The sequence below is a fragment of the Phascolarctos cinereus genome, unplaced genomic scaffold, assembly GCF_003287225.1.
Source record: "Phascolarctos cinereus isolate Bilbo 61053 unplaced genomic scaffold, phaCin_HiC Scaffold_1;HRSCAF=81, whole genome shotgun sequence".
Classification (NCBI taxonomy): domain Eukaryota; kingdom Metazoa; phylum Chordata; class Mammalia; order Diprotodontia; family Phascolarctidae; genus Phascolarctos; species Phascolarctos cinereus.
The window spans coordinates 194,663,476-194,678,052 of NW_027555514.1; the positions used below are offsets into that span (position 1 = coordinate 194,663,476).

A 14,577-nucleotide genomic window follows, 5' to 3' on the forward strand; every position below is an offset into this window, starting at 1 on the left:
TGATCTACTTAAGACCCATGATCTTCTCCTACACTCCACCTTCATTAAATAGGGATGGTTATACCCTTAATTTCACCACCCCTCTAAAATGTTTCACTTCCATGATCAAGAACTCCCAACTGAAATAGAGAAGTTCAGAAAAAGAGTGAGTTTGGGGGCAAATAGAAATAATAGCTAACATTTATGTTATGTTTTCAGGTTTACAAAGCACTTCACAAACGTTAACTGGTTGTATCCTCTCAACAATTCTGGGAGGTAGTACTATAACGATTCCTATTTCAAAGATGAGGAAACTAAGGCAGTCAAAGGGTAAATAACTTGCCAAAGTAACAGTGTGTGAGGATGGATTTGGACTCAGGTTTTGCTGACTCTAAGCTCAGTCCATTGAGCCACCTAGCTTCCTAAAGATAATCAATTCTATTTTGGCCATATAAAATACAACCTAACTGTGAGAAATTCAGTTTGAAATGTCCAATAAACAATTGATGATGTTGCAGCACTGGAGTTCAGGAAAAGGATTAGGGCTGAATATGTAGATCTGGGAGTCATCTGCATAGAGGAGATAATTAAACCTAGGGAGTTTACTCAAAGAGTTTATTCAGAGTAAGTACCACTGCTGTGTTAATTAGGGGACATAATAAAAAGGACAAGAAGAATTTTGTCTGAAAAGCAGTTGAGGGTGTCAGAGTCAAGGTAGATTAGAACCTCCCTGTGGGGCCCATCTCAGGAGAGGAAGTCTAGTGATGGGAAGTGGCAGCACAGGGAAATGTTGAAGAGGTAGGGTAGTTGTGTTGGAGACAAATCCATGATTGGCTATCATTAAGAGAAGAGTTCAATCAGAAAAGGATTTGTCTAACCACCCACAATGGAAAAATAATACTTTAATAGTTCCAGGGCTGTTTGATCTCAGTAATGCATTTTCTCCCTGCAATTGTGTAGATTGCTACTTGCCTATGCCATCTTCTTCTGTGTGATTCTTGTCCATATTTCCTTGTAAATACTCCACAGGGTCCACCTAAGAATCTAGATGCTTTCTTCTACTCTTGATTTTATGGAAATATCAGTGAAGCATAGTGGCTAACCATTAGTTATCCTACGCTCTCAAAACATGACCAGCCCACCTTCTTTTCCAGTCATACATCTCTTTGATGGCATCCCATACAATGCTTCTCCTGTGTAGATTTTGTTGGTAATACATTGCCACATATCCACGCCCACCATGAGCTGCTCCCTTGCCCTTAATTACTCACAACTTCAATTTGAAGAAAACTATGGTATTCCATGATTAAATGGGATAATATTTGTGAAGTGCTTAGCATGATACCTGGCACATAGTAAACACTTAATAAGTTCTTGTTCTCTTCCCTTCCATGACTCCTGGCCATATAGCATCACTGGAAAAATATTGATGTTAAGATATGGGTATTAGTGTCTGTGAGAAATTTAAAGAACTATACTATTTCCAAAAGGTAATCCAGTCTGTCTTCTTCATATCCACTTCCAGGCCCAGTTCATCATCTATACAAGATTCATGTCCAAGATATAGATCCTGATGAACTGTCCTCTTTGGGTTTTTCACTCATCAGCATTTAATGACAACAGGCATTCTCCATCCATTTTTTCCCCTGTGTTAATTGTTAGGCCAAACTTTTTTGAGGTGACTATGAATTCCATTCAGGAAGTTCTGCAATATTACAAGACTTGATGCAGTCACCTGAAAACAGGAAGATATGAAAGACCTCACCATCTAAAGGGAATCCCTTTTGCACTTGTTTTGTTGGGGTTTTTTGTTTGTTTGTTTGTTTTGTTTTGTCCAGGCAAGGGGGTTAAGTGACTTGCCCAGGGTCACACAGCTAGAAAGTGTTATGTGTCTGAGGCCGGATTTGAACTCAGGTCCTCCTGAATCCAGGGCCGTTGCTCTATCCACTGCACCATCTAGCTGCCCCCCTCCCTTTTGCACCTGGACTCTTTGCTGCATAACCTGCGTGATAGTGGCAGACACCTTTGACCAACATGTGTCCCTGTTTTATCCCTTGCTTGAGATTAACCATCAAAGGACCACTGAAGAGTTTGCTTTGTTATTACATCTTGCAAGGAATATTCCCTGGCTTTGACGTAGACATGGGAGCTGTTTTGTTGGAGGAGACCATTTGAAGTGGTATTTGGCCCTACCAAATCAATTTTCTTTAATAGTCAACCAACCATAAGCAAAACAAGACTTTCTATTCTCTACATCTTTCAGACAATTGTGTGACTGTAAAAATGTCAGCTGCTACAGAATATGGTTGGCAAAAGTCTTTCTTTTCCTTTCTCATTCTTTTCATCAAAGACACCCTACATGGATGTGTGGATTATCCTCTTAAATATTTATGGAGATGGAAAGGTATACACATATTATGTTTAATTATTGTTATTCATTTGCTTACATATTTTCATAACAATTCTGAAATTCTTTCTAAGCATTGGCACAGTCTCTTCTTTTAGATATCCTGAGAATAGATCACTAGATACCCTCAAACTTGTTTCACTGTGTCAAGGGCATCTTCTGATCTAGTCTACCTGCTATTCTCAACTTTATTTTCTTCACTAATTTTTTATTAGGTAGATAGCCCATCAGGGGTTACAATATTTGAATCTAAATGTTACATCTTCACTATACTGATGTAGAAATAGTTCATTATAGAAATCTTCACAGATTTTTTCCATTTTTCATCTGTTCTTTACTCTCCAATTTCATCCTTAAGTGACCTCAAGCCACTTAAGTCCATCCTCCAGCCTCCATTCAGCTGCCTAAGTAATCTCCCTAAAATTCTAGTCTGATATATTACCCCCTACTCAGTAAACTCCAGAGGCCCCCTATTAGTTGTAGGATCAAACAGGAAAATGCCACATTCAGCTTTTAAAGTCCTTTACAACTTGGCCTCCTTCTTTCTTTTCCTACTCTCCTCCATACACTGAGTCATGCTGGCATTCTTAGTGCTCCTCACACACAGTGTTCCATCTCCCAACTTTGGGTATTTTCTCTGGTGGTCCCCCATACCTGGAAGTGCTTGCTTACTAAATGCTTTTTTGATGATGGTGATAATAATATTGGAAAGGCAGATGGTGAGCACAAGTAGAACACAGCATATTGCCAACAATTACTTAAGAGTAGTAGCATAAGAGACTTCAACAAAGCATGTAAAGCATGTAGACCTGTCAAATAGCAAGAATATGAGAAAACAGGCAGAGAGCTCAAGTATGATGCAGCCAGGTAGTATAATGGATAGTGCCCTGGACCTAGAGTCAGGAAGACCTAAATGCAAATCCAACTTCAGACACTAGTTGTATGATCTTGGGCAAGTCATTTTATCTCCATCTGCCTCAGTTAATTCATCTGTAAAAATGGGGATAACAATAGCACCCACCTCCCACAGTTGTTGTGAAGATAAAATGAGATATTTTTAAAGTGTGATTTGCAAACCTTAAAGTTCTATAAAGCTGGATATTATTACATTACACCCCTGAGATATTACAAGATCCAAATCTCTAGCATGTTGGGTAAATCCTCTATGAAAAACTTATGGGGGGAAATGGGAAAGGAGGAGAGAAAGGATGACAGGATTGAGATCTTCATTAGTAGAGAAAGGACCCACATAACATAACTATGGATCCAAAATATGACAGATCTTCTACAAAAAAAGTTATCTGTAAAATAGTTCCCTTCCTTTTGCTAAGTTATGAACCAGAGATCTGATTTGTACTTCTACCTAACAGTAAACATTCTATGCCTTCTATAGTGTAGGTGCAAACCTCCCAAAAGCCAGAAGCCTAGAGAACAGATGGACTAGATGACCTTTTTAGGCACTGTTCTGAGCTGGGCCTGACTCAGGTCAGTGTCCTGGTAGTGTAGGTTCAATATTGGAACAAAATAAGATTCTGGTAAGGTCTTCAAAAGCTAACAAGTGCAAATTTATTTAGCCATAGCAGAAGAGGCATTTACAAGGATAGACACTGAGGACATGTCAAGTTAATTCAGATAATGCTTCCTTATTTGAGTTCTCCATTGTTTTCTACAAGCCAAGAATTTTCTACAAGCCTAGAGCTTCCTTCTCAGGATTGTTTTGTAGTCAGATAACCAAGAGGAGATGTTAGCAGTATGAGCCTTTGGTCCGCTGAACCAGCCACATCTTGTGGATGGTTTGATATCTTTTGAGGAAAAACTATCCTAGTTTCTAGGGGGAAAGATGTTAAGGTATTGCTTCTACCACAGGTACCTTCTATCCTAAGGTTTCTAGAACTATGATTGTTGTCATTATAAGTCTCTGGAGCCTCAGAAACATAAAGGCATGAGGGTAAACTAAAAGGTTCTGTTACCAGGAGAGTGTTGTTTGAAACCTTATTTACACTTGTTACTAATACAAATTGAATTAGCACCCATGGAATCCAACAAGAACATTGTCACTATACTTATCCCCAATTCACACATGGAATGTTTGCTCTCTGGCAGTCAAATTAACTTGCAGTTGACAGTGATAATATCATAAAGCATGAGTGCCAAGCAGTTGGTCATATGATTAACAGGCTCTTAGGGATGGTGAGCTAAGCACCACAGACTAAATTAAAAAAAAAAAATCTGAACATTTTACAAAGACCGAATGTGAGAGTTGGAAGGAAGTTTAGAGATCATCTAATCCAACCCCCTCATGTGACAGACAAGGAAACTGGATCTGGAAAGGAGTTGGTCATCAGGGCTCCTGTCCCCTCTAATTCATCTGACCTGAGCAAATATATAACTCAGATCTAAAAATACAGGGCACCTGCTGCTCACTCTGGAAGAGCCGCACTAAATATTTGCCCCCTTCCTTTCATGGTTGTTCTCAGATAGGAGAGAGAAACAGACCACTGCTATGGGCTACACTAAATTATTCTCCCCTGTGTCTCTGTCTAAAACCCATAGGGAATGTGCCAGGACCAAAGATAAGCAGAGACTAGGAATTGAGAAGTTTTGTTGTTTAACTGTTTTTAAACCTTGGACCAGTGGTTCTCAAAGGATTGTTCTGTTTTGGACCGGTAAAGTATATGGTATGACTGTGCACCTTCTCATTGCATGGCCATGGGCAGGTCAATTAGCCTTTCTGGTCATCAGTTTTCGCATATGGAAAATGATTGGCTTAAAATAGATGATTTCCATAAGGTCCCTTTCAGTTCTAAATTCTATATCTAAGAACTACATTAAACTCTTGTTTCTTGTATGATAAAAATAACTTACTTGTGATATAAGAATCATGGATCCTTGAAGTATATTTCCTTAAACTTTCCTTTTAAAAAATTGTCATTTGCCCCTGTCATACCCTCAAACTATCATCTGATACCACTCTTTCCTTTCACTGACAAACTCCTGGAAAAGAGCTGTCTAAACTTGCTGTCTCCACACTCCACATTCCACTCACCTCTTATCCTTTTACAACTTCCGACTCCGCCAGGAGAAACTGCACTCTCTCTCTGTTTCTCTGTCTCTGTCTCTGTCTCTATCTCTGTCTCTGTCTCTGGATATTTATTTACTCCAAGAATTTCTTTTGGGTGTTTGTTTTTAAAATTTTTATTGGTAACTTTTTATTTTACCTCGCCTTCATTTCTGAATATATCCCTCTCCTCTTTTCCTGCCTAGTGAGTTAATCATCGCTTGTAACAGAGAATTAAAAAAAGAAGAAGGAAGCAATTTAGCAAAACCAACCAACACATCAACAGGACCTCATAATATATGCGATATTCTACACTCACAGTCCCCCACCTCTCCAAAATAAAAAGAAAAAAGTGGGGCAAACATTCATTTTCTCAATTCTTCTCTAAGGTCAAACTTGGTCATTGTAATCACACAGACTTCTAGGGTTTGGTTTTTCACTGGCTGTTTTGGTTGTTGCTCTTTCTATTTGTTGTACTTATTGTAGATGTTGGTTTTTTTCATTGTGCTTACTTCACTTTGTATCAGTTTATATATCTTCCCATATTTCTCTGAATTTTTCCTATTCATATTTTCTTAGGGCAAGTAGGTGGCACAGTGGATTGAATGCTGGGCCCAGAGTCAGGAATACATTTCTTAGCTGAGTTACCCTGGGCAAGTCACTTCATTTCTATTTGCCTCAGTTTCCTCCACTGCAAAAAGTAGATAATAATAATATTTCACCTCACATGTTAAGGATCAAATGAGATGATAATGGGGGAGGGGGTTTAAGTGCTTTAATTTTAGGCACTGTGCCAAGTGCTGGGGATACAAAGAGAGGCAAAAAATAGTATCTGTCCTCAACAAGCATGCATTCTAATGGGGGAGACAACATGTAAATGACTAAACATATGCAAGATACATGTAGAGCAGAGGGATTGTAATCTGATAAAGGAGACGCTGGCAGCTGGCAGTAATGGGAAAGGCTTCCTGTAGAAGATGGGATTTCAGCTGCATCTTGAAGAAAGCTAGGGAAACTAAGAGGTGGAGGTGAGGCCCAGTCCATTCCAGTATGAGGTCAGCCATTACAAAGACATGGAGATGGGAGATCAAGTATCGTGTTGAAAGACTGTAAATAAGAAAGTGTAACTAGACCCTAGAGTGCATAGAAGGGTGTAAAGAATAGAAAGACCGGAAAAGTAGGAAGCAGTCAAGTTACAGATCTTTAAATGCCAAAAGGAGAGGACTTTATATCTGATCCTGGAGGAAATAGGAAGCCACTGGAGTTCAATGAGCAGGTGAGGTGACATGGTCAGTCCTACACTTTAGAAAAATCACTTTGGCAGCTAAGTGGTGGATGGATTGGAATGGAGAGAGACTTGAAGCAGGGAGACCAGTTTAAAGGTTATTGCAATGGTCTAGGTGAGAGATTTTAACAGTCTAAACTAGGGTTGGCAAAAATCATCTACCAGCACAACTGAGTATAATCCTTCAGAGGGAAAAAAATAGATTATCAGTGAAATAGAGGACTTTCAAGCACTCTTGATGAAAAGACAAGAGCTAAACAGAAAATCTGAATTTCAAATACAAGACTCAAGAGAAGCATGAAAAGGTAAACAGGAAAGAGAAACCATAAGGGACTTATTAAAATTGAATTGTTTATATTCCTACATGGAAAGATGATATTTATACCTTATGAGAGCTTTGTTAGTATTAGGGTAGTTGGAGGGAAAAATATGTATAGATAGATAGATAGATAGAGGGCACAGGGTGAGTTGGAGATGAAGGGCCTATATCTAGAAAATAAAATTAAAGGGTGAGAGAGGATTATGCTGGGAGGAGAAAGGGAGAGATAGAATGGGATAAATTATCTCATATAAAACAGACAAGAAAAAGCTTTCACAGTGGAGGGAAAGTGGGGGAAGGTGAGAGGGAATAAGCAAATCTTGTTGTCATCAGATTCAACTTAAGGAGGGAAAACATGCACACTCAATTGGGTATGGAATTCTATGTTACCCTACAAAAAATAGGGGGGAAGAGGATAAGGGGGGAAGGAGGGCAGGGAGAGATGATAGAAGGGAGGGCAGATTGGGGGAGGAGCTAATCAGAATTAAACACTTCTGAGGAGGGACAGGGTCAAAAGAGAGAATAGAATAAACAGGGGCAAGAGAGGATGAAGGGAAATATAGTTAGTTTTTCACAACATGACTACTATGGAAGTGTTTTGCACGACTACACATGTATAACCTGTATCGAGTTGCTTGCCTTCTCAATGAGGGTGGGTTGGGAGGGAGGAAGGGAGAGAATTTGGAACCCAAAGTTTTAAAAACAAATGTTAAAAATTGTTTTCACATGCAACTGGGAAATAAGATATACACGCAATGGGGTATAGAAATCTATCCTACCCTACAGGAAAATAGAAGGGGAAGGGGATAACAGAAAAGGGTTGTAGTAGAAGAAAGGACAGATTAGAGGAAGGGGTATTCAGAACGCATGCCATCTTGGGGTGGAGGGAGGGGCAAGAAGGGGAGAAAATTTGGAACTCACAATCTTGCAGAAGTCAATGTTGAAAACTAAAAATAAATAAATTAATAAACTAAGGTTGGGGCTATATAAGTGAAGAGAGGAGAATGTATACAAAAGATGATGAGAAGGTAGAAATAACAAGAGCTGGCAACAGATTAGATACATGTAGTGAGAACTGAGGGATCAAGGATAACACTGAGTTTCAGAATGTGGATGCCTGGGAGGAGGGTGGTGCCTTTGACAATAATAGGAAGTTAGGAAGAGAAGATGCAGGCAGGAAGATGAATTCTGCTTTGGACAAGTTGAGTTTGAGGTGCTTACAGGACATCTGGTTGCAGATATCCAAGAGGCAGTTAGGATTGCATAATTGTATTTCAGTAGAGAAGCACCTAGGTGGTGCAGTGGGTAGAGTGCCAGGCCTGGAGGCAAGAGGAACTGAGTTCAAACCTGGCCTCATACACATTAGCTGTATGACCCTGGGTAAATCACTTAAAACCCTGTTCACCTCAGTTTCCCCATATGTAACATGAGCTGGAGAAGGAAATGATAAACCACTCCAGGATATTTACCAAGAAAACTCCAAATGGGGTCACAGAGTTAGACATGACTGAAACAACTTAACAACAACAACAACAGAGGGACTAGGGACACTGGGAATTTTCTTTGTAGAGATGATCATTGAACCATCAGAGTTAATGAGATCACCAAATGAGATACTAAAGAGAGGGATTCTTAACCATTTTGCAGGATAGGGGGGTGAGGGCAGGAATCTTGTTTGGCAGTCTGGTAAAACCCAACAACCCTTTTAAATGTGTAAAACAAAACATATAGGATAACTAAGGAAGCTAATTATATTTAGATATAATTATCAAAATATTAGAAATTCCAAGTTCACAGACTCCCTGAAATCTGAACCAAGGAGTTCATGGACCCCAGCCTAAGAACCCTTGGTACAGAGAGAAAAGAGAAGGGGGATTAGAACAGAGCCTTGTAGGATGCCCCACTTAATATGCATGACATGGATGAAAAACCAGTAAAGGAGACTGAGGAGCAGACAGACAGATAGGAGGAGAACCAAGAAAAAACACTATCATGAAAACTAGAGAGGAGAAAATATCCAGGAAGAGAAGGTGAACGACAGTACCAAAAGCTTCAGAGAGGTCAAGAAGTTTGAGGAGTAAGAAAAGGATCAGGCTTTTGAAAATTAACAGATCATTGGTACCTTTGGAGAGGGCAGTCTCAGTTAGTTGTTGAGGTAAGAAGCCTGATTGAGGAGGGTTTAGAAGAGAATGACAGGAGAGAAAGTAGAGGCATTGAGTGTAGATGACTTTCTCAAGGAATCTAACCACAACAGAGAGAAGAGAGAAGAGACGATAACTAAGGGGGAATGACAGAATCACCTGAGGATTTTTTAAGGACCAGAGACATGGACATGTTTATAAGCAGAGGGAAGGACAGAGACAGCAGAAAGGGAGAGATTGAAGATTATGAGAGACAGCGGGGAGGATAGTGAGGACAATTTATCAGAGAAGTCAGGATGCGATGGGATCAAGGGAGCATGTAGAGGTGTTGGCCTTGGCAAAGAAAGGAGCTACTTCATCTAAGACCAAAATGAAGGAAGAAATAATAAAGAAAGATGTCTTTAATGACTTCAGATGAGGAGAAAAGAGAGTTCTCAGGGAATGGTCTCATTTTTTCAGGGATGTATGAGGCGAGATCCTAAGCTGAGAGAGTGGGGGAGGTGGGTGCCATGGGAGACATGAAGAGATATGAGGTCTGGAACAGCTGCTGTGGGGAGGGGGATAGCAAATCAGTTAGGAAGGAATAGAATGCTTGCCTTGCTGCAATGAAGGACCAACTGAGATAACATAAATTCATTGGTCCCACTCAGCACAATTTTGTGGCAGATGGTGGGAGTAATCCAGAGTTATGGCAATTCAGGCAAAATCATGTATCCTTGAAGTATTTAATAATAAAAGCCAGATACCATGTCAATGAGATCTCATACCTTGTAAGTACTTTCTCCTTCAAGTGTTTCCAGATACATTATTGAAAAGAAATAGCATTCTTCTCACTCATTTTGGTGTCTTTTACCCTACCCAAGCCAAATAGTGACTGACACTTTAAGTTGCCCTGCCAACTGTTACTGTCCCTCGGTTCCTCCGCTTGCCCTCCCCCACACACATACACACATACATTCCAAGCTCGAGGTGTCTGTACCATATTTGCAGAAGGATGGAAATTTTTAGATTAAGTTTTAACAGCCCTCCAGGAAAGGTTCTGGAAAAAGTCAGTGTCTTGTTATTTCTGGACAGAATAGAAAGGAAGCAGGGTGGTAGGGTAATTGAATTAGGAACGTGATATACAATCCTTTTTCTTGTTGTTGTTGTTCTTTGTATATTACAGTGTTTGTGTTTATATAATTGTTGATGATTATTATTAAATTCATAAAAATTAAAAGAATAGGAATGTGAATGTTCCCCAGGCTGGATACTTCTCTGGGAGCCAATAAAGAATTCAGGGTCACAGATTCAGATCAGATTTCCATGATAAAGAAACCAACTCCTAAGCAAGAATATCTTAGGAGTCAGTTAGCATCCTGGACTGTCCCAGAAAGCACTGTTCATCCTTGCAAGGGCCAGGAGCTTCAAAGTTTCTCACAGTTCATCTCATTCCCTGCAAATATACCAATGTTTGTGGTTTCCCAGACATTCCTCAAAAGGACTCATCTGTAGTCTCCCTCACCTGCCCTAGTGGCACCTGGGAGGGAACACACCTAGAGGTGACACTAAGGTAGGAAAGCTTGAGAAAGACTCTGCCTGGGAGCCTCTGTTTGAAGATGCGGAATTGCTAGTTACCCAATCGACAATGGAGATGACCAAGTTGAAGCAAACAAGATGTAATGCTTCACTAACAAATTGAGAACATGAAACCAAGTAAAGGATATCATCAAAGAGAGGTATAAGCAGAAAAGGAGGCAGATCAGTCACATAACAAGAGCATAACATAACATAAGCATAACAGATGGCCGATCTTCAAGTTCCATTGGTACTCCTGTGAAGAGATTATCCTAAATTCAGATTATTTTAGGTTAGCTTTGGGGCTAATTCCAAAGTTTAGAGAGGTTATCAAGCTCTCCTGCCTGTTCCCCAACATTTAGCAGCAAATGTTCTCTACCTGAAGAGTTATGTGATAAACACTGCCCATGGCCCTTCCCCACTGTACCTCTAAAACATGAGAACAAAAATCAATGTATAACTCACATATATGAGGGTTACTGAAGAATATGTTATTGCAAGAGATTAATAAGGCTCTTAGGATTATAGATTTAGAGCTAGAAGGGACCTTAGAGGATGTCAAGTACAATTCCCTCACTTTACAGATGAGCTAACTAATGCTCAAAGTAACTTGCCTAGGGTCATATAACTAATATCTAAGGCAGGATTCAAACTCAGATGGCCAGATCTTGGATAAATAACCCAAAAACTGCTAAGGTATCCTTGGCAGGTGCTTCCAGATTGAGAGGCACACTCTTCTGGGTGTACAGAATTTCTGATCCTCTGCCAGTCTTCTCTACACTCGTATCTATTTATGTGAGAGTCCCAGGATGAATCTTTGGCAGCAATGTAAATTGAGGCTGGCTTTCTCTTGTTCACATAGACAAAAAGCTCCACTTCTGATGTCAGCTCTTATTTGTAAGGCCCTTACTCTTTAGGGGCTCTTGAAGATGTCAGAGCATTATTTGGGAATGTGTAACTGAGCTCATGGACGGTCTTTTCCACGTGTTTGTTACTCAGCCAGGGCACATTAAAGCCATTTATAACCTAGACCCTTCCTACCTTTCCAGTCTTCTCTCAATTTACTCCTTTCCACACACTATACTCTCCAACGACATAGGTCTCCTTTCTATTCCTTCTATTACTGAAGGAAGACCTTCAATCTTCCAAGTCCTTGAATTTTTACAGGCTGTTTCCCATGCTTGGAATGCTCACTCACCCTCCTCCCTTTCACCTCCTGGCTTTCCTGGCTTTCTTCAAGTCTCAGCTAAAGTATTACTTTCTACAGGAAGCCTTTCTTGATCCCCTTTAACGCTGATGCTTTCCCTGTGACATTACCTTCTATCTACCCTGTATGCATTGTATATGTAAATGGTTGTTTGCATATTGTCTCCCCCATTAGGATGTGAGCTCCTTAAAGGTGAGAACTGATCTGACCTTACTTTGTATTCCCAGAATCAACACAGAGCTGGCACATCGTGAGCTTGTCGTGTCTTTCCTACATTCAGGATTGGGTTTTGAGGCAACTTGGCTTTGGCAGTTATTCAAGACCGTCAGAAGTCTTAGGCTCCAGTTGTCTGAGGGAAAATTCACGTAAAGATGATATATAGTTGATGACATTGAGAGGTGACAGTTATCTCAGCATGGGCAGTCTGTTCAGCTTGTATGCTAATCCTGAGGATAACCTTGACAGAGACTAATGTTAACTTGGGGGGGTAGGAGTGTCAAAATCTTTTGCAGAAATTACAAGAGAAAAAAACCTGTGGCATTTTTTGACAAGCAAATTTATGAGACTACATGTGGCTGTGCTTCAAAGAAAACTCTGAACTTTTAACATGAATGTGAAGAATTCCAGTAAACCATACTTAACACAAAAAGTTCTTCTGCTTAGGAAAGGAGTCTCCCCAAATGGAGTTTCATTAGATAACAAGAAATAATAGCAATAGAAATATTAGCATAAGCAACAATAACAACATTACTGATTTGATCTCTCAGCCTTTCTTACACAAGTAGAAATCCATACATCAGTAGTTCCTTGAACCGTAAAGAGAATTTTTGTTGTTGAGTCATTGCAGTCATGTCCGACTCTCCACGACCCCATGTGGGGTTTTCTTGGCAAAGATATTGGAGTGGTTTACCATTTCCTACTCCAGTTCATTTTACAAATGAGGAACTGAAGCAAACAGGGTTAAGTGACTAGCCCAAGGTAACAGGTAGTAGGTGTCTGAGGTCACATTTGAATTCAGGTCCTCCTGACTGCAGGGCTGGGATTCTATCCACTATGCCACCTAGTTACTCATACAGAGGTTTATAACAGCCAAAATAAGGCACTGGACTTTCTGGCTAACATGGCAGTGTGAAACACACAAAAGATAGACACTCTGGACCAGAAAGTTAGTAGGATGTTAAGTGGGGTAAGTAGATTGACACATCCCATTCAGGAACAATAGGAGAGTTAATTAAATTTGTGATTCTAAAACTGAGGATGCAGTCAGGGAGGAAGGAAAAGTATAGGCTCTGGGACAAGGCCACTGACTAAGCTATGAAGGAAATAGCTGTAGAGTAAGGAGTGAATGAAGCATGATTGAAGCTTTTCCAGAAATAGTGGTCTCAGAAAGGCAGTCACCAATAAGTAGAGTGGATCTCCAGGGAGGAAACAGTAAATAAATTAATCAAAGAAAATGAGATGGAAAAGCATAATTGAATTTTCCTGGCCAAGCATGCTGATTGGCATACACTGTGCATGCCCCAGTCCCCAGTCACATAAAAATACTCAAGGGGCACCATTAGCATATAGACAGAGAGCTGGCCTTGGAGTCAGGAAGTCTTGGAGTAAGTCCTTGTCTGATACTGGCTGAGTGTCCCTAGACAAGTCACTTAACCAACTTTAAGATGCAGAGAAGGTACTGATCTGCATAAGCAGATTACCAGATATTTCTATACTGATAATATCACAGACCTGGTTTAAAAAAAAATATTAGCTTGAATTACTGGTCATGGAAATTGGAGGCTGTGAGGTTTAGGTAGGAACATGAAATCAAATATAGATTAGTTGGGTTCCTGTGGGCTAGCCTGAAAATCATACTACAATTTATAAAATCATTGCTAGCGGAAGCAACGTTTTAAGCTTCTACCAATTAGACACAACCCATTCTTAAGTTGGAGCCTAGACTATTGCAATAGTTTTTGGTTGGGCTCTCTGCCTCAACTGTCTCCTCTTTCTAGTCCATACTCTACTCAGTTGCCAAACTGATCTTCCTAAAGCACAAGTCTGACCAAGTCACTTCCTTACTCAATAAACTCGGTATTGTGGGGGCAGCTAGGTAAAGCAGTGGATAGAGCTCTGGCCTTAGAGTCAGGAGGACGAGAGTTCGAATCTGGTCTCAGACACATGACACTTACTAGCTGTGTGACCCTGGGCAAGTCACTTAACCCCGATTGCCTCGCCCACCCCACCCCCCAAAAAAAGAGCAATAAATAAACAAATAAACTCACTGTTACCTTCAGGATCAAATACATATTCCTCTGTTTGGCATTCAGAGCCCTTTACAACCTGGCCTTTCCCCAACTGAAGGATACCCCCTTTGTTTCTGGCTTTTTGTAACAATAAAAAAAAAGAGATTGTTTGAAATATTGTTGTACACAACATCTCTTTTGAGTGTATGCCTGGTGATAATACAATGGAACAAAGGGTATGCACAATTTAGTGACTTTGAGGTATTATTCCACAGGGCAGCTAGGTGGTACAGTGGATATAGCACTGGCCCTGAAGTCAGGAGGACTTAAGTTCAAATCTGGCCTCAGACACATAACACTTACTAGCTGTGTGACTCTGGGCAAGTCACTTAACCC

The 14,577-nt window shown here is 40.2% G+C and overlaps 1 protein-coding gene across 3 annotated transcripts in view; it reads right to left on the reverse strand.

Annotated features, from left to right (window-relative positions):
- NINJ2 (ninjurin 2) overlaps positions 1-14,577 on the reverse strand; it is a 154,240-nt gene that overhangs the window by 113,117 nt on the left and 26,546 nt on the right. Inside the window, exon 1 of one of the 3 annotated variants that reach the window (XM_021001714.2) lies at positions 9,957-10,117. The exons of the other annotated variants lie outside the window; for them this stretch is intronic. Coding sequence (XP_020857373.1) covers positions 9,957-9,995 — 39 coding nt within the window. The 5' untranslated portion in view covers positions 9,996-10,117. Of the gene's footprint in view, positions 1-9,956; positions 10,118-14,577 lie in introns of those variants that run through there. 3 annotated transcript variants of the gene reach the window in all.